The 21,507-nt window shown below is 43.3% G+C and overlaps 1 protein-coding gene and 1 pseudogene across 1 annotated transcript in view; both read left to right on the top strand.

Moving 5' to 3' along the window:
- Positions 1-346: 346 nt before the first annotated feature.
- LOC141100898 (cytochrome P450 3A9-like) overlaps positions 347-21,507 on the top strand; it is a 133,061-nt gene continuing 111,900 nt past the window's right edge. Inside the window, exons 1-3 of the mRNA XM_073589654.1 lie at positions 347-556; positions 12,024-12,117; positions 12,519-12,571. Coding sequence (XP_073445755.1) covers positions 486-556; positions 12,024-12,117; positions 12,519-12,571 — 218 coding nt within the window. The 5' untranslated portion in view covers positions 347-485. The remainder of the gene's footprint in view (positions 557-12,023; positions 12,118-12,518; positions 12,572-21,507) is intronic.
- Positions 8,715-9,458, top strand: LOC141100897 (replication protein A 14 kDa subunit pseudogene; annotated as a pseudogene).

Here is a 21,507-nt window from a genome sequence, read left to right as displayed (position 1 = left end):
GCCCTGTGTTATTTCATCCAATATTATGATCTATTTATTAATGACATGGGGGTGCTTAGGTGTTTGTTTAAACACTATACTTCTTCGTTGTGATTTACACTCTATTAGAGATGTTTGAAGTATGTGTCAGCGTCTTGGGCTCTTAGCCAATTTTCACATTGTGGTGATTTGCTCTTTTCATCTGTATGCTTTTTATAATAAAGAATCTTTTTATGGATATTTCATAATCATTTTGGACTTGTTGTCGCTCTTTTTTCTGTGTGGTTTGTGTTCTCTGCAGTGTAGAGTGACTATATTACTCATTCCCCTCCTCTGCAATTCCACAGCAATGACATATCTGGCCAGGCCTACGAATCATGTGACTGTTCTCCAAGAGACGGAGGAAGAAGAAGAAGAAGAGAAGCAGCAAAGAGGTGTAAACTGAAGCTACATATTGTATGTAGAAGTACAGGGTGTGATCTGGAAGGAACAAGTCAGGAAGAATCATGAGCTTTATGCCAAGTCTCTCCCCTGGCACCTGGACACTGCTGGCAATCCTGTTACTATTGTTTATACTGTGAGTAGAAAATGCACGTGATTGTCCACTATACAGTTGCTTATACTATTACTGCAAAATGTTTAATGTTAATTTTCTGCTATAATCCATTCACTTATCATACCTTTTCTTCCATATTTAGACCTGACAATATAAGATATCTTTCTATAGATATATCAAATATCTGGCTGCTGCAAAAAAATAAAGATCCAGCAGAATAGATGTAACCAAAGTGATCACTTTCTACTGCAGATACGTAGAGGCAAATGTCTAAAGGGTACTTCACACATAGCGAGATCGCTAATGCGTCACCGATTTTGTGATGCAACAGCGATCCCGCCTGCGATCTCGCTACATGTGACACGCAGCAGTGACCGGCCCCCCTGCTGGTTATCGCTGATTGTGCAGGAATGTCCTGGGCCATTTCGTCGGCGTCCCGCTGGCCAGCACGCATCGCTGTGTTTGATCACTGGATCGTTGCTGCGTCACTGAAGAGATCTGCCTGTTTGGCAGCTAACGGGACCCTAAGTCTCGCTCTGTAGAAACTGTGGAATCAGGATAGATAACTATCAGCTAAATTACTGTTTCACTATCCCTTACACCGTATCTATATCCATCTCCATGGTTCGTCCAGTCTTGTGTAATTAAAGTGTAATCGTAAGAAAAAGAGAAGTGTAGCGGGCACTGCATAAGTGTCACAGTCAGGGATCAATCATATGCATAAGAAAAGCAATGCAGAGCAAGACAAGGAAAAAAGTATGAATCAGGCTAGTTTCACACTAGCGTTTAAACGACGCGCGCACGGCGCCACTAAGCCACGCCCCCTGCTGGCTCCCTGCCCGCCCCTTCCTGTTATCGCCTCCTCCGAGCGCAGAGGGCTGCATGCGTTATGCGCACCTTATCTTTAGCATAGGGTGCGCAGGCCGTGCGCAACTATGAATATAGCGTGCGCTGCACATTTTTGAATGTGCGCGCCAAAATGCAACATGCTGCGTTCGGTGCGCACGGCGCACCTCCAAAAATGCGCAGCGCACGCTATATTCATAGTTGCGCACGGCCTGCGCACCCTAAGGCTAAAGATAGGGTGCGCATAACGCATGCAGCCCTCTGCGCTCAGAGGAGGCGATAACAGGAAGGGGCGGGCAGGGAGCCGGCAGGGGGCGTGGCTTAGCGGAGCCGTGCGCGCGTCATTTAAACGCTAGTGTGAAACTAGCCTAACACAGTTGATCAACCTTGACAAATAATCTTTATTCAATAATACAAAAAGGCATAAAATGAAACCACACTTACAATCATTTAAAAGCTAACATTTTTTTTTCAATTATTTATATTGATTAATTAATCTTATTGTTTTTACACTAAAAAATATATTTTTTTATGTGTGCGGGCACCTTGGTTATAGTGCCATTCATTCTTGCCAATCACTTCAAATAAAGGCTTTATTTTTAACATCATTGTCCCTTCCACTTTCTTTTATACACCTTCTTTTTATATCCCTGTATTTATACTGTATGTCATCATTCTGTTCCTATCCAAGGTTTTGAGTTATATAATTTTGAGTGTTTTTTTTTCACTCTAGTTGTTTGGGATGTATGAACTATTAATATTATTTTATATACTTCTATTTTTTATATAATCGTATAGATTAATTTCTATTATTATTTCCATTGCATCTCTTTTTGGGATTCTAATGCACCAGAATAGAAGTGAATGTCATTGCATTGTGACCTGTAATTAACTTTTGTGAATCCAACAGATTGTATTGTGACTCAATTCACTTGCAATATCTAGCAGTATAGTGCAATATTTTGATGTTGCAGTTTGTCATTGACAAAGTCTCCTTGTAGACCCAGCCCAGGAAAGGAGCTTCAACATGGTGACAAGGTGGAGCAACATACAGGTGCTTCTCCTAAAATTAGTATATCATCAAAAAGTTAATTTATTTCAGTTCTTCAATACAAAAAGTGAAACTCATATGTTATATAGAGTCATTACAAACAGAGTGATATATTTCATGTGTTTATTTCTGTTAATGTAGTTAATGTTGATGATTATGGCTTACAGCCAATAAAAACCCAAAAGTTATTATCTCAGTAAATTAGAATACTGTCACAATGTGACACGACCCAACGGGTGGATGGTCAACGGACGGCGCAACACACAGAACAGAATTGTATTGGGGAGAGGAAGGCCCCACTGATAGGGAAATGGGAGATGGTCACCACCTGAGCTCAAACCTGAGCCTGTCCCTGCACTCCCCTAATGCCCTAAGTGGGTCCTTCCCCCCACTGCTGTCAGGATACCTCGTCCCTTGCTGTCTCCTCACACTGCCCTGGCTAGTACACTGGCCGGCAAAGGGTGCTAGCCTCACCACTGCAGATAGTACATACAGGGGATTATGACAAATGCAAAAGGGACAGGGAAATAATAACTTAGCTTTTAGCTTCCTCTGCTGCAAAGCACCGCACAGCAGAATAAAGGCACCTGGATAACAAACCCAGCAGAAGCACCACTGCACCCAGAGAGCTCATTACTCAGGCTTGGTCACTGAAGATTGCTCTAACACCGACAGTCAGCTGATGCATCAGGTGACCATTTAAAGGATGGTGGGAGTGGACACCACCCACATCATCTGACCCAGCAGCACTGCAATTACACCAGATAGCCAGCGGGGGAAAAAACTGACATTATCCCCCGATGGTCCTGAAAGGAAAAAATCTACATTTACACAAAAGTGTAATCCGAGCTGCCACAAATAAAAAAAAATTATAACACCAGCTTGAAAAATGATTTTGAAAAGCGATCATACTGTGGCACTGCTGAGATGTCATGGAAGCCCAGGTTGCATTCAGCTCATCTGAATTGTTGGGTCTAGTGTCTCTCATCTTCCTCTTGACAATACCCCATAGATTCTTTATGGGGTTAAGGTCAGGTGAGTTTGCTGGCCAATCAAGCACAGTGATACTGTTGTTTATAAACCAGGTATTGGTACTTTTGGCAGTGTGGACAGGTGCTAAGTTCCGCTGGAGAATTAAATTTCCAACTCCAAAAAGCTTGTCGGCAGAGGGAAGCATGAAGTGCTCTAAAATTTCCTGGTAGACGGCTGCACTGGACTTTGGTCTTGATATAACACAGTGGACCTACACCAGCAGATGACATGGCTCCCCAAACCATCACTGATTGTGGAAACGTAACACTACACCTCAAGTAACTTGGATTGTGTGCCTCTCCACTCTTCCTCCAGACTCTGGGACCTTGATTTCCAAATGAAATGCATAATTTACTGTCATCTGAAAACAACACCATGGACCACTGAGCAATAGTCCAGTTCTACTACCACTCATTGGAGCTGTAATACATTCTTAAGCATGAGACAAAGTAAATATCAAAAAAATAAATATTATAAACCTATAAAAAATCCGTTGCCAAACGGAAACAAACCTCTCTGGCTATAACATTGCACTGAAACACTAGAAACGCATATACTTCAATAAGATAATTAATATCATATAAGATAATACCAATCCGTTATGATTGATTAATATGCTTGAAATAAGCCACTTAGATAGAGAGGTACATAACCAAAATAATTTTATTACACATATAATATAGACAATACATAAGTATTAATAGTGAGGTAGATGAAAGACGTATAGCAGCTAAGGCTACTTTCACACTTGCTTTTTTTGCAGCGCGTTTTTCCCGCAAAAAAAGCATGGAAAAAATGCATACAAATGCTGCGCTTTTTTCAAGCATTTTTATGCGCATGCATGAAAAAACGCAGCATTTTTATGCGTTTGTATGCGTTTTTAGTGCATTTTTACCGCGTTTGCATTTTTTTCCAACATTAGTTGGCCTCACCAAAAAAATCAAGATAGGGTTAGGATTAACACTAACCATGACTTTACTAACCCTAACCCTAACCCTTAACCAAACCATACTAACCCTAACCCTAATCCTAACCCTTAACCAAACCCTACTAACCCTAACCCTTAACAAAACCCTACTAACTCTAACCCTAACCCTTAACCAAACCCTACTAACCCTAACCCAAATCCTAACCCCTAACTAACCCTAAACCCTAACCCTTAACCAAACCATACTAACCCTAACCCAAACCCTAACCCTAAACCCCCTTAACTAACCCTAACTCTAACCCAAACCCCTAATTTCCATTGTCTAACCAATGGTCAACAAAACAACGCATGCGCAAAAAAATGCATACATGAGCATGCCAATGCGCACGTATGCGCACCCATAGACTTACAATGGGTGTCTTGTTGTAAAAAAAAAACGCATTGCGCGCATGCGTTTTTTTGAGGCAAGTCGGACGCCCAAAAAATGCAACAGGATGCATTTTGTGCGCCCGAGCGCACACCACAAAAAACGCATGCGCATAAAAACGCATACAAGCGCATGTGTATGCGCACATAAGCGCATCCCATGCAAAATATAGGGGGAAAAGCGCATGCGTTTTTAAGCGCTAAAATACAGCGCAAAAAAACGCAAGTGAGAAACCAGCCTAAGAGATAATGGCACAATAAAGGTTGATAAGAGTGTCAGACAAGAAAAAAAGCATCTCACAGGTCAGGAATGCACTTTACCGGGCAGGAAGTATAAAAAAAAATAGATCATCACAGGATAGGTCTAGATAATAAATCAGAGCTATGATAGCAGAAAATCCTAAGGCCTCTTTCACACATCAGGTTTTCGCCGTCAGGCGCGATCCGGCGCTTTTGACAAAAACCGGATCCGGCGAAATGCAATGCCGGATCCGGTTTCCCCCCCCATTGACTTGCATTAGAGCCGGATCGAGCTGGATGGCCATGCGTTTCATCCGATTTTCGCCGGATCCGGCAATGTGACGCGATCCGGCGTCTGGAAAAAACGGCTACTGTAACGTTTTTTGTCTCCGGCGAAAAAGCCGGACACGCCGGATCCGGTGTGTCCGGCTTTTTCATACAATGAAAGCCTATGAGCGCCGCAATGCGCCTGATCCGGCGACAGCCGGATCCGGTGGCCGGATCCGTTTTTTTTGGTCTGAGCATGCTCAGTAGCTCTGCCCACAAGACATATATAAAAGCAAGACAGTGGGACCCTCAGCCACACCCAACATGCCACCCAAGCCAAGAACCAGGAGCAGGAGAAGGCAGCAGACATCTGCAGCAGCACCATCAGCACCACCCCAAATGGAGCAGTATGCTGAACAACGGGAGGGGAGTCCAGCAGCAGATGAGAGACGGTAATTATCAAATCCCCCATTCCTCCAAACTAGGGCTATGGAATATCAAGATATTCATTGGCCCTTTGTTTCTCTTTATTCAACAGCCGCCCAATAGATGCACAGCAGCAGCAGCAGCAATGGCAGCAGCTGGAACACCACCCACAGGCATGGAGTGTGGCCACCAGGAAGACAGCACATCTTCTTCTGGGAGCCCTCCCTCGCATCGTCAGCGTTTGACGGTAAGTTTTTATTTCCAAAATCCATCATCTCTGGAATATATGTCTATTCATTGCCTTTTATTTCAAAACAGGAATCACAAGATGAAGAGGAGCTCCCAGGAGAAGAAGGAAGGGGTGGACAGACACTTGGAGTGGGCTCACAATTGGTAAGTTTTTGGCATCAAACGCAGAAACACAACATCACACTACACACAACACATAGAAAACAATGTTCTGCAGACCACACACAGCAAACAAATGCCTACATCCAAAGACATAACATTTTTTGTTTTCTTCTCTAGTCTTCCCAATCTGGTGCTCGGCCAAGAGGTCCTCGCAGTGCCTCCCAGGGTCGTCGGCGACAGCAACGCGGCGGTCACCAGCGCGTGTAAGTATAAATATTTTTGCTTTGTTTTTTTTGCACTTTTTATTTCATTTATTTTGTGGAGGCTAATTATGTTATTTTTGTCTTTTTCTTTAACAGCCTTCACAGCGTGCTCCCGACTCTGACGGTGAGGATGGAGGGATTGATGTGGACCGCCTCATCGATCTCGGCAGAGAAAGGGAGCCGCTCTGGAATATGGCTGACCGCCGCCACGCTGACCTTATCGTTACCCGACGACTCTGGGAGGAAATCTGTTCGCTCCTTGTGGACCGCTGGGAGGACCTCGAAGCTCGGGCCCAGATTAAAGAGCGTAAGTATATACAGTACCGGTTGCTTGATTTAAACCAGTGTATCCCGAACTCCAGTCCTCGTGGTCCCCACGGATCATGTGTTCAGGATTTCTATTTACTTTGGAAATCCTGAAAACATGACCCCTGGGGACCATGAGGACTGGAGTTTGGAAAACACTGATGTTGTATACTAACCACTTTGTCCTTTCTCGTTTCAGGGGAGAGAATTGTGAAGCGGTGGCGGTCTGTGAGGGATCGTTTCAAGAAGGAGTTCAATAAAGAGATGCGGGCCCCGAGTGGATCTGGAGGACGCAGGAGCAAGTACAAGTACGCACGAGCCCTGTCGTTCCTCCGGGAGACAATGCTCACCAGAAGGTAAATATTACACACCACATGTGACAAAAAAATGTTTAGATGTAACTTTTTTTTTTCAGCCAGGGCCATACCATGTCACTATTTTAATTGTTTTTTTTTCTCTTTATTCCACAGCATGGTGAGCAGCACTCGGGAGCCTGCACGATTGGACCCTTCTGAGGCGATCCCTGAGGAGACCGGCACCGAGGGACACTTCGACCGCCCCGGTACATCTGCACCTTCCCAGCCTTCCCACACATTCGACCCATCTGTCCCATCCATCAGCACAGGAGCATCGTGGCCGCCTACATTACATGAAGCTGCTGGTGAGGAGATCGCTTTCCCTTTACCCCACCCTTCTGCCCCTGCCACCTCTAGTACACCTGCGGGTACTGGGCGGCAGCGGCAGAGGGGTCAGGAAAAGAGTTATGCGCCAGAGTTCTTGCATCTGAATGCATCTTTCCAGAACTGTCTAAAAGTCTTGTCAGAGCAAATCTCTGCAGGCTTTCAGCAGATCAACTCCAGCATTCTGGAGGTGAAGACACTTCTGCAAACCATGCATTCAGAAGCAAGATCTTCGCAAAACCACACCTTTTTCAGGTCTGTTGTGGAGCGCATGGCAACACTATCTCCTACCCAGCAGATGCATGTAATGCATTCGTGCCACGGCAGGTTACCTCCCAACCTCCACCTCCCACCACTGTAGTTCCTCCACCTGCACCCCCTCCAGCCACTTTCCATCCTCCCCCTCCTATTACATCTGCACCCCCTCCAGCCACTTTCCATCCTCCCCCTCCTATTACATACCAGCAACCTGCCCAGTACCAGCAACCTCCCCAGTACCAGCAACCTCCCCAGTACCAGACATCTCCCCACTTCCAGCAACCTGCCCCGTACCAAACTCCTTCCCTGTACCAAACTCCTTCCCCATACAACTTTCCATCAACATCATCTGCTCCTACAGTCCCTGCCCAACCCTCCACTCCACCGCCCACCACCTTTTCTACCTCCCACATGTGCACCCATTCTGTAGCTTTTTCCACACCATCACCTCTAACTGTTCCTTCCCCACCACGATCCCAGTCCTCTCTCCACACTCCCATTGTCGAAGTGTCCCGCAGCCCCTCCAGCAGTATTTCCACCCCACACTACACAGATTTATGATGTGTTTTGTAATAAAAATGCCCTGTTGGTTTCAAACTTTTATTAAAAAAGTTTTTTTAACTTTAAAAACAGTTTACAAAAAAAAAAATATTTTAAATAAAAGTTAAATTATTGTTTACACTGGTTGTCTGTCATTTCTTTCTGCGGCGAAATATGTTTAAAAAAAAGGTTAAATACAGGGTATTTAAAAGGTAAAAAGGTATTCAAAACCAGGTATATAACTGTGGGTAAATTTTAGCTTTTTGCCACAGTTGTGTTCCTGGTTGTGTTTGAAGCAAAGTATTTCACCTAAAAAGTTGTGTTTATTGTTGGTGATTTCCTAACAATGTACACAACTTTTGTTAAAAGGTGAAATACTTTGCATAAAATACAACCAGGTACACACCTGTGGCCTAAAGCTAAAAATAGAGACCATGACAAGATAGCCAACTTTGGTTGGCAAAGGTATATACTGTTGGTACAGAAGGTACATGGCACATAGAGTGTGTGACTGTGTGTAAGAGGAGGGACGCAGCACATCGTCCTCATCATCATCTGCAATGACCCCTGCGTCACCTTTAGTCCCAAATAAAGATACACTTGATTGGTTGAGCAAACTGAAAGCTTGGTCCTGATTGGTTGGAGTCGGTGTCAATGCGCGCAGTGGACGGTCATCCCTGTGTTCTTAATTGGTCGGCGGGTGTCACGTGGCGTTGTCAGTAGTTTCCCGCCTGTAGAAGAAGAGCTCGGAGTGAGAAAATGGGGGATGTGAACGACGCGCCGCGGGTGCGGATCAACACCAGCATGCTGGCCCAGTACATAGGAAATCCGGTGTGCTTCGTGGGCCGGGTGGAGAAGGTTCACCCCACGGGGACATCATTCATCCTGTGTGACGGAGCCGGACAGAACACCACAGTGGAGCTAGCGGAGCCGCTCGACGAAGAATTATCCGGAGTGGTTGAAGTTGTCGGCAAAGTTACACAGAAAGCCACAATCCTGGGGATGTCGTACGTCCCTTTCAGGGAAGACGTGGCTTCTTTCGATCTGAACCTTTACGATGAAGCCGTGAAGATAATTCATGAATTTCCTCAGTATTATCCCTTTGGACAGAAGGGACTGGAATAAGACTTTTCCTCTCCCGCTGATCCAGACTCTGCAGCGGTGTGTGCGCCATCTTATTCCAGCAGCGGCTCTGACCTGGAATGTAATATTAGACCTGGGGCAGAGACAGAGCCCATCAGACACTGCCGGACAGTCGCGATTTTGCTGTAAATCTCCCGTCTTTTCGTTATAAATGTTTTTTTTTTTTGTTTCTTGTCTGTGTCTATTTTTGTGAAGAAAATGTATAATCCCTGGGAGCTGAAACGATCTGACAACCTGATGTCTCCCAAGCAGATATTGGCCCAGAGTAGTGGCCCCTCCAAAACTAAATATGGACCTACAAATATAAGGAAGCAGAGGACAAATAGTGGCTTGTTTTAATTATTAATCTTTATTAAACAAATCGTACACTTAGATAAAAATACCTTGGGAAACACAGACTACAAGAAGCCACTGCAATCACAGAGGTTAGGCATACCTTATCTATTCATGTATAGTAATGTGGGTGAAATGGCCCCTTAAATATATATTGGTCTTCAGTAATACAATCAATGCACTGGCGGATGTAAAAATACATGTCAGAAAAAACATTTATTCATGTATTTAGATTGTGAGCCCCATCGGGGACAGTGATGATAATATGTGCAAATTGTAAAGCGCTGCGGAATATGTTAGCGCTATATAAAAATAAAGATTATTATTATTATTATTACACAAGTTTGGTTAGGGCACAAATCTTTCACACTCTGTCATCCTGCCAGTGTACTCTGCCTTGAGGTGACATGAAGTATAGTGCAAAATTGTCCCTCATTACTGAAACCGTCACAGAACTTCTAGTGGTAATGTCATGGTAATCTTGCAAGGTGGTTTCTTCAGAGGTGTCCTCAATGGAAATGGGTTCCTTGCAGATAACAAAATTGTGGAGTACCACGCAAGCTTTGATCACCTCGTCAACAGTTTCTGTCTTGAGGTTGATCGCAGTCAATAGGACCCGCCATTTGGCTGTCAGAATACCAAAGGTACATTCAACCATTCTTCTTGCTCTTGTGAGGCGGTAATTAAAAATGCGTTTTGGTCTTGTCAATCCTCTGCTAGAGTACGGTTTCAAAAGGTGTTCTGACAGCTGGAAGGCTTCATCCCCTACACAGACAAATGGCATAGGTGGACCAGATGTTTGCGGCAGCGGTCTAGGTGGTGGGAACTGGAAGGTGTTTCCATACAGTTTACGCCCCATGGCAGACAGTTTGAAAACTTGAGAGTCACTGGAGCGGCCATACGCCCCAATATCAACAGCAATAAATTTGTATTCCGCATCAGCGATGGCCATGAGGACAATTGAAAAATATTTCTTGTAATTGAAATATTCCGATCCCGATCCGGCTGGCTTTACAATGCGGATATGTTTCCCGTCCACAGCGCCCAAGCAGTTGGGAAACTGACATATCTGTTGAAACTTGTCAGCAATTTCAATCCACCTCTCTGTTGTGGGCTCTGGTAAAAACTCTTCAGCTAAGGAGTCCCACAGTGCACGGCATGTGTACTTCACTATTCCAGATATGGTGGAAATCCCGAGTCTGTACTGGAAATGCAGTGACGAAAGGGATTCTCCAGTTGCAAGAAATCTGTGGGGAATTAAAAAACAATCAATTAGTTTTAAATCACAGCATTACATACCAAAACTCAGCTATAACACTTGGAGATACAAACTACCACCAACAAGATTGCAGTGAAAGTGTGCTCTGATGCGAGCACATCCAATAAATGTGGCTTACCTTAAAGTCACCATCAGACGCTCTGCGGGTGAAACAGAGAAGCGGCAATAGGTGTCCGCTTTTCTTATGAGGTGTGCAATGCGCTCCACCAAGTAATCAAAATTCTCCATTTTCATCCGAACATATCCAAAAAATTTATCCGGGTTTCGTCGAAGGTCCATGCAGAGTGTAGAATAGACCCCACGCGTCATTCTCTTGGCTGTGATGGGGTGGATCCACAAACGTCGTCTACGATGCCTGATGCGCTGCTGTCTCGCTCTCTCCTTCTCCAGAACAATCACCCTCAAACGATTCGCCTCCGCTATAAAATCCGCCAAATTCTTCAAAATATTTCCAATCACAACATCCATCTTCGCCAGTAACTTGCTCTTCTCTCCAACCTGCACTTTCTCCTCTACAACCTGTCAAAGAAGGGCTGTAGGAACACGCTATATATAGTTTTCCAGTAGCCAATCCCGTTCGGAAGGTCACAAGGGTCAATTTTAAAAACCGGATCCGGCGTAATCCGTTGAAAAACGGATAGAAAAACGGATGAACCGGATGAGACGGATCCGGTTTTGTCTGTCAAGAACAAGACGGATCCGGCACAAAACCGGATCCGGCACATCAGGTTTTACAAAACATTTGCCGGATCCGGCGTTCCGGCACGACGCCGGATCGCGCCTGACGCCGAAAACCTGATGTGTTAAAGTAGCCTTATACATAAAATAGCAGTATCCAGAAACAGACAATAATCTGGGTATAAATAGTTAATGCAACATAACAGCAAGTTTATAATAAGACCCTATACTGATGAGCACAAGTAAGTAGTTAATAAAGACTGTAAATAGCAAAGTAAATACCTTGCGACATGATCCTGGTAATGTGTAGGTGTACCCGTGGAACGCGCTAAAGCCCCCCCAAAAAAAAAATCAATAAATATGTTAATCAAATGTTGACCAATTTTGTTGCAATGAATATAAATTTATCTATAAATTCCGATGTTTTGTTTTTCTCCTCAGTTATGGAATATATCCTTATGGCATATTCAAGAAGTTGGGAATTCCTGGACCCAGTCCACTACCATTTATTGGAACATTTTTGGGTTACCGAAAAGTAAGGAGATTATATTATTGCGAAATATAGAAAATGCTGGGTAAGAGTAGGTACACACGTTAAGTATTTGGTTCAGAAATTTCTACACCATTTCTGTACCTCTTGGCAGGAAAAACGCTGCCTAAATTAGGTGCGTTTTTACTGCATTTTTTGCCATATTTTTACATGTGTTTTTTGGTGCAGATTTCTCTTCGCTTATCAGGTTATGTTCCCACAATTAATTTTTGCAGCGCTTTGTACACTGCATATTTCCGAAAAAAAATGCAAGTAACCTATTTTACTTAATGGGTGCAGAAATGGTGCAGAAAATCTGCAACATCAAAAACTCATCAAAGCGCATTGTGGAAAGGTTTTTATGTGGTTTTCTACCTAATGTAACAGGCAAGTGATTTATTTTTTAGGGTGTAGCCCAATTTGATATGGAATGCTTCAAGAAATATGGAAAAGTGTGGGGGTAAGTTTAAAAACACAAAGTAAATATTTTCTTGTGATCATTTTTGGCTGTCTATATAAGGGTACAAGGCTCAAACACACTATAAGGGCTCATTTAGATGCTAATTTTTTTGCTTACAAGATTGATCCATGTTTTTCCCAGATTGAACACTATTGTACCTACCTATTGTAGTCTATGGAACTGTTAACATTTTTGTGTATTTTTGCGGATTGAATCTTTCTGAACAGAAGCACAGAGACTAAAGGCCCCATACCCATTAGACTAATGTCAATTGAACTCGCCGATATCAACTAGCACAACTGATGGCCTAATGTATATAGAGGTGCTGGCCAACTGAAGGAAGGAAGAGATGTTGATCAGGCACAGTTTTTTTTCTCCCAGAGATAAGCTGCTTGTCGATATGCCATTTAGTGACTTTCTCATAGAGAATACAGGAGTGCTCGGCTGAATGAATGCTACTGTATATGAGAGAGTCAGCCAACATGACTGTGGACCGAATTCGGCCAAAGCATCATTCGTCCAACAGACATCTGATGTGTATGGCCAACCCTATGTGTCTTGGATGTAACTCGCTAATGCAATTGCACAGGTCCATTAAAAAATCACTTAGATGCCATTTGTCTGCTCTCCATTTTTCACAGACGGTTTGATATGAGAAGCTTGAGAAACCTTCATCAGTTCATTTTTTCAACGGCCTGAGTTTCATTAGGGTTTCTTATCAGAGTTTCATCAGAGTTTTAGTCTGTGTTTCAGTTTTGGTCTGGGATCACACTTGCGAGAAACTCGCACAAATCTTGCACCTCAATATCTGGCACTGCCGCCGGCACTCGGGACTGGAGTGTGCGGCTGCATAGAAATACACGCAGCTGCACACTCGGGTCCCAAGTGCCGGATATTGAGGTGCGAGACACGTGCAAGTTTCTCACAAGTGTGATCCCAGACCAAAACTGAAACACAGACTAAAACTCTGATGAAACTCTGATAAGAAACCCTAATGAAACTCAGGCCGTTTATAATAAGAATCACTAATGTCTGAATGAGCCTTATTGTTAAGGTTTTATTCAACCTTTTAGTAGTTGGATTGAGCTATAATTTAATGCAGTCTTTTAGGGCCTACTTTACTGTTTTAATGACAAGTCATGGAGGCATTGCTTTTAGAGTATGTGCGCACCTCGTCTTTTAGATACAGACGTGCCAAGTTAATATTTCAAGCAGAAGATGCTTCTGAAAAATGCCTGTGATTTTCCTGAAGAGTACTTTTTGCAGTCTTTTCTGATGCTTTTTGCTATAGTAGAGCCACTGTCTTTTTTTGTTATTGTACTTATAAATAGAGAGCATCTTTCAACTGGAGGTCACAAGAAGAATGATCAGGTCATTTCTCTTAAACGACGTTTTGGAAGCTGGCAGATGTTAAAAGAAGCTCAAAAAGATTTAACATGTGCAAAACAGATCGTTCTGCGTATGTTCATTCTTTTTCGGGTTCCTTTACCACTTTTTCAGGAAGAGCGTACCCGTGTGAACATGTCATAGTGTGCACATACCCTTAGGAGAAAACATATCCACAAGGCCTCATTCAGATGTCCATTTTCATGTATATTTTTTCACAAAACACATACCCATTAGGCTGTGTGCACACTTTGCGGATTGCTCTGCGGAATTTTCCGCTCAGATTTGAGAAAAAACGCAGGTAAATCCGCAGGTCAAAAGACCTGCGGTTTATCTGCAGTTTTTCTGCGGTTTGCCACCTGTCACGGAGCAGGTGGTAAACCACTGTGGAATCCGTACAAAGAATTGACATGCTGCGGTTTTGAAACTGCAGCAAAACCGCGCGGAAAATTCCACACAGTGTGCACTGCGGATTTCATTTCCCATAGACTAAAAGGGTACTGTATCCTGCGGACCCGCAGGGCCAAAACCGCTGCGGATCCACAGCAGAATCCGCAGCGTGTGCACACACCCTTCTAGTTTGTGATAATTGTCACACGTTGCTGTAATTTTTTTTTTTTGCAGACCAAGTGTCCACAAAAAAAAATTAGAGACAAGTCTGATTTTGATCCATGAGTCATGGATCAAAATCAGCCATTTAAGTCGGTGGGTCTGTAAAAATCACATGTACAGTGCTGTGCAAATTAATTGGGACAAAGCATTTTTTTAAGTAAAATCGTAAGTTGGTTACCAGTCAGTGATTCAAACCAGTTTTAACTGCTTTGAACAGGCACTCACACCTGTTCAAAGCAGTTACAACTGGTTTGAATCACTGACTGGTAACCAACTTACAATTTTCCTTAAAAAAATGCTTTGTTCCAAATAATTTGCACAGTACTCTATGTTGTAGGATGCTAGCAGGAACGCAGGATGCAGTCACGAGCAGGAGGCAGAGCAAGAGTTAACGGGTATTTTATAAGGAATAGCAATAACTGGGAATACTCCACGCAGGGAGAGATAATAAAGATTTACAAGGTATATTCCACAATAGAGTAATAGTAAGGGTTAACTTATCAGTCTGTGCTTCCCGGACGGCGGAGGCTGGAAGATCCCATGGTGGCGTCGTAGGTGATGCGCGAGGTTCCCGAACTGGTCCCGGAGGAAAGGGAAGCACTGTCTCTTAATGGTAACGACGTATTCCGGTCTCCTCACGCGTAGACTTGTGGTCCTGGAACAAGGTGCTGCCCGAGTGGTAATCTGTGGCCCCGTGGTTGGTGAGCTCAGTCCCGGAATGGAGGCCGCGGTCATGCTAACGCCTTCAGCATGCACTGTCTGTTGAGTCCTGTGTCGAAGGTCCAAAACGGTCAGCAATTAAGAATGGTTTGGACTAGTCACATCAGGGATGACAGGAGTAGTGGTCTCTGGAATAACACCAGTCTGTATGTGCGAGGGAATGCAAAGCGGAAAGCTGCCTTGAATGCTGGCGTAGGTCTGCTGAGAGGGAGTCAACCTTCTCCTGTCGCACACGGTGTCTTCCCACCAAAAGCTCCGTACTCCCGCGCCCCATCCCTTTTATCTCAGACCTGCCCCCTGCAGTCAGGTCCAAAGGTCTCTTCCAGTCAGAAAGTCCTTCCCCCGGCAACAATGGTGACAATCCCGACAGATACTGATACAAGAGGAACACCACCAGCCTGGTACATCTCCCTACAATGTCATTGTAAAAGATGAGAGAAGCTTTGCAATTTAGTTATCTTTTTTGGCATGCAGGAAAATGACTGATCGTAAAAACTAACACACTGACCATACACCCATACACCCCTGAAAATTTGATCCAAGACTCAGTGGAAAATATGTTCCTTTTTTTCACGTACATTTGAATGAGACCTAGAGAGGCACCATGTAGCAGCACATGTACGGCCTCAATTCATTGGCATTTCGTTTAATGAGAGACGTGCAGAAATAAGATGCACCAAATTCAATAAGTGGAGCACCCCATTCAATGAATTTGACTTCTCAGTGGTGTGTGCCTCACTAGAAATGTTACTCCAGTCTAGGACTGGAGTAACATTTCTGGCATAAGAGACACCGCTAACTTCCATGAATTTGACTGGCAGGTGGAGCAATGCCCCATCTGCCCTAGCTCCTCCCCAGCTCCAACTATTTTGGCAGAGCTGCCCAAAACTGTTGTGAAAATTCTAAATGTCGTAAAGTTTTTTTGGATGTTCCAAAGTGATTTACACCAATTTTCTGACATAAATGCTTTGCTGAATCAAGGCTGTAGTGCACATGTCTCTGTGCAGGCTTCCTACACTTGGCTTTGTCTTGTGCATGAGGCCAAAGAATAAATAGACAATGGATAGAGGGTGCAATGTGTCCGAAACCTAAGATTCTATGGCCAATGTATGAAACATACACATGACATGGAAAAAGTATGCGCCTATGCAAATTATATTCAGAATATAATACAATCTTTATGAATCCATTAGAAAAACGCATCACATGAAAAACATACACTCAAATACAACATATCATATCGGTAGTTCATACAGGTTCTTAAAAAAGTGCCAGTTGTTACAGGTTTTATTCCATCATAATTGTTATATCAGCAAGATGAGATGAAATCAAATACAAAAGCAAAAATTATCTTAAAACCCATTCACACCATTGACTTCTGTGACCTAATGCTGCCTCACGGGAGAAGATGAAGAGTATGCTGTGCTACATAGTAGCCCCACATATCTCTGCTGATTGCAGCTTCTCCTCATCATGCCTATACTGAAATGATCATGGGATGTCTTTTTTTACATAACCTGCTGCCACTTGCATTTAATTCAGTTTATTATGTATTCGTATTAGCTTTTGTACTTATTATATTTTTGCAGTCATGCACTTCTACTGTTCTATGTAGCTATGATCAAAAACAGGAGTTGTTTCAAGATCTTAGGCTACTTTCACATTAGCGTTTTTTAGCGCTGCGCTTTGTGCGCAATAGAAATGCATGCAAAAAACGCATCATGCGTTTTGCATGCAATTACGTTTTTAAGGGTCAACTCTTAAAACGCATGTGATTTTAAATGCAGGTGTGCGCATGTCCATGCACACGCCTGCATTCCCATAGACTGTAATGTGTTATTTTGTCGCATTCCGTGCGCAAGCGTGCGCATGCGGTTTTTTCTACACAGTTGGTCGCACCCAATAATGCAACAGGTTGTGTCTGGCGCGCCTAGGCGCACACTACAAAAAAATGCATGCACACGAAAATGCATAAGAACACGTGCAAATGCTAGACCATGCGCCCGCCGTGTTAAACATAGGGGCGCATGGCGCATGCGCATGGACGCGCACGATGCGCTGCGCTAAAAACACTAATGTGAAACCAGCCTTAAATGGATACAATTGCAAAGTACTTATGATAACAAGAAACCTTGTAATTTACCTCTTATTAAAAATCTTTTATATTCCCATAAACAGAGGGATATTTATTTTATAGAATACAGCTCATTGCCTGGGTTACCGGCCACCCTTTGGCCTCAGAGTTGACAGTTACCTAGGTAAGGAACATGTGCTAGCAGTCCGTCTCACCTTTTGATGCAGAAGTGAGCAGAACAAAATAAATCCTTTAACTTTCTCTAATGGACTAATATAGACTGTATTAATTTTTATTATAGTTTGCAGGTGCATATACTTTTTAAATCTAAAGGCTAAGGATAAGAACATTCAGAATGTGCATACTTTGTATGAAAAAACAAAACCATGCATCGTTTTAAACCAACACATGGTTTTGAAAAAAAAAAGGTGGGGAGGAAGGTATAAACTCTTGCACACAGCTGAATTTCGGATTCTGTGTATGCTATCCATAGTCTTGTTAAGGGCTCTTGCTGTGCGCCATTCTACTCTTTACCAAAAACAGTATCCAAGCAGTCTAAATAAAGCCAAAACAAGTGCTCAAAATTTATTGTATAAATGTGGAGCATATTTGTATATGTGCCACACCTAATTGTTTTAGATTTCTAAAAATGTCGACTTATACAGTCAGATAAATGATGAATGAGCATTTAGCCATCAACCAGTGTAAACATGCTCCCAATCAAGGAGCAAAGTGCTTGCTTTTGGCTAATTGGATCATTCATGCAGACCATTAAAGGAAACCTGTCAGGACTCAAACCTAGCAGCTCTTGTGCAGCAGCTCTTCCCTCTGAGCTATTCAGCTCACTGGACAGTTCCTTGCTAGCCCAGGTACTAGTACATGTGTTGTCTGATTGTCTCCATCCTGAGTTCCTGATTGGCTCAACTCTGTGATCTCCTGATTGAACCCCCTACTTAAATCTGGCATTGCACTTCCTTCCTTGTGAGATTATTTAGCGCCCAGCTTTTAACCTAGCTTCTTTCCACCTGCTGCTTATCCTCAAGATTATATTGCTGCCACAGTGTATCGAACTTTGACTATTTCCTGACTATGCAACCTGCTTGTCCTCCCAACTATACTGCTGCTCCTGTGTACTGACTTCTGGCTATTCCTGACTACTCCACCTACCGGCTGCTCCTAGTGGTTGTAATATCACTACTCCAAATCAGGTCAGTCCATAACAAAACATGTCACCTGATTCATGTTGCCAAAATAGCGGGTAGCAGGAATCAGATCATGGATGCACGATTGCAGCCAAATATACTACATATTTCTCTGAAATGCTCCCTCTAGTGTTTTAGAGAAGTTATACTTGAAAGATCAGTACAGGAAACAGAGATGGAGATGAGACTAATCTGGGTCTGCCTCATGTCGGCTCTTCCCAGTGCCCCTGCAAGTAATTGACAGATCTCCTCCATAGTGAGAAACCTGAAAAAAAACATCTAGCAGTCCTGGGAAGAGATGGCCAGTCTCTATCTAAGGCTGGAGTGACACTAGAGAGAAATACGGACGAGTCATATGCGAGAAAAACTCGCATAGTACTCAGACCAATGTTAATCTATGGGGCAGCTCCCATCATCCGTTATTTTCTCACCCGTATTATACGTGCGCCGTATTACACCCGAGACTCGTCAATGCAAATTTATGGGTGCGAGAAAAAAAAACAGATTACACACGGACCATGCATGTGACTTGCAAGACTTCTTCAGGTGACAGGAAATTGAAGCAGCCATTATCAGGAAGCTAGGGCATGCTAATTAGCTTAGCAAGCACTACAAAAAAACAGGAAGAACGCCTCCACGGAGTCCACCACCATGTCGACATATATAAACGTCGAGATGCTCATAGTTCTGGTCCAAGAGAGGCCAGAACTATGGGATCAGAGGGATGCACATTATGCTGACCGGACAAGAAAGGAGGCAGCATGGAGGAGGAGATGTGGCCAGATGTTTCCTGAATTTGAGGAAAAACCTTGTGAGGCCCAAGCAGCAAATTAGTAAGTACAATCCCTGTATAATATTATTGAGCTATGTAACACGTGTTACCATCAGACCACTACCTAATTATATTTGCTTTGATTGTATCAATATTTGGCATATAACTGCATTAAAACTGAATAATTATCATGCCACATGAGAGTGTAAACTACTTTTTGGATTTCCAAAGCAGATTTTATATATTAAATATTTTTGTGTATGTTCCGTTGCAGTGAATGATGTCATGAGACACTGGCACAGCGTGAATGACAGCAGCGTGCCAGGAGTGGGGATGCAGTTTAGCACTGATGAAAAGAAAGTATATATACTTTGACAAGCTTTCTTTTCTGGCTCCCTTTCTGGATCTGAGACCGTAAATGCAGGCATCACAACACATTTTAAACATGTTGGTTTTAGATTCACATCTTTTTTTTTTTTTTTAATATCCCATTAAAGTACTCAGTCCAACCTAACTGAGAGGGAGGCAGCCTCTGACTCAGAGGCTCCTATAGATCCAGTCATGGAAGGTGAAGAGGTGGCTGGCCCATCATCTGCACCTTCCAGCTGCATCCTCACACAACCACTACCACCAGCACTGGCATCAGATCAACAGGAGGAACATCCAGAGGAGGACCAGGGAAACAGCAGCAGCCCTACCGTGCCTCTGGAAACCTCATTCCAGGCTGCTGTGATACCATGCCGTGGCCTACGCAGGAGAGACATTACAGCCTCTAGCACCAGGAGACACATTGATACTGGTGTATTAAATTATTTCGCCAGGGCAACACACGATGATGGTGAGGAAGCCTATGCCTGTGGAGCAAATCAGATACTGATTGATGCCTGCACACCCCCCAATGACCCCAACCTGTTTTTTGAATATTTGGAACGCTGGCAACTCTCAACTAGAAATCAGCTTCAAATGCTGGGAATTTCACAAGTACAGGCTCAATCAGTATCCGAGTCCCCACCTCCCCGTGTGCCAACACCACAGCTACATCCCCCCAAACACTACATTGGCCTACACAGGCCCAAATGTCAGGCTATAATGCACCTTCCCAATATGACCACTTGATCAAACCCTCTGTTGGTGGCTGGTCCCAACATGGGTATGATCGACATGGCCATATTGGGGGGTATGAATCACGTGGATACTCCAATCCCCAGGAATATCCTCTCCAGTATGCAACATCATTTATCGCCTCCACCACAGGATCCTGGCCAGATCCACCATCCGGGGGCTTCCAATGTTAATACAACGAGTGAGGTTCAAGTTGCGCCTCCAACACAGCAAACAGGTCAAGCTGCCCTTCTGCCATCACCACCACCAAGGTACCATAACTTATAATTTATGTTTATTATGTTTTTAGTTTTTTGTTAAACTCAATTTTCTTGTTTTTCTTATGCTAATTTTTTGTTTGTCGTCCCATTTGTACTGGTAAAAGAAACAATATGCTGATATTATATTGTTTTATGTTATGAATCACTCTAGTTTTGGAGTAAAAACCGTTCTGACAAACTGACTAATGTGTAATGTTATGACGAAATTGATAATATTTGTATTTAAACATTTGGCATATTATAAGGGAAATACAACACACACTTGAAACCAAAAAGTGAGTTTACTTAAACAACATAATTCAAAGTTATAACATAGAAATAGCATTGTGTTGCCATGGAGTAGCTCCCTCTGGTGTAACAAAATAATTAGTAAAAACATCCTGCACTTTTAATCCGGAGGGCTGACAATGGAGAATGTACTAGGCCTCACAACATCTGACAAGACAACTTCATCACCTTCAGATGATGAGCAGTCATGTATTCTTATAAAGTTGTGAAGGATCACACATGCTTTAATCACCTCATTTACAATGGATTCACTAAGCTGAATGGTTGACTGCAGGACATACCATTTGGCAGAAAGAATGCCAAAGGCACACTCAACCAGTCATCTTGCGCGGGATAGGCGTAAGTTAAAAATTCTGCGCTCGTAGTCCAGGCCTCTGGGGGGATAGGGCTTCATCTGAAACCAAAACATATGGCACAGCATCCATAGTGGACCCTGGTAGGTGACGTTGGGGTGGTAGGTCCAACTGATTATTGCGCAGCCGTTGACTCATAATGGAAGA

This window comes from Dendrobates tinctorius, unplaced genomic scaffold, assembly GCF_039654945.1.
Source record: "Dendrobates tinctorius isolate UK_male_01 unplaced genomic scaffold, ASM3965494v1 ptg000111l, whole genome shotgun sequence".
In the NCBI taxonomy this organism is placed as follows: Eukaryota; Metazoa; Chordata; class Amphibia; order Anura; family Dendrobatidae; genus Dendrobates; species Dendrobates tinctorius.
Note: the sequence above shows the minus strand (reverse complement) of the source record. Positions and strands in the feature narration are given on the sequence as shown.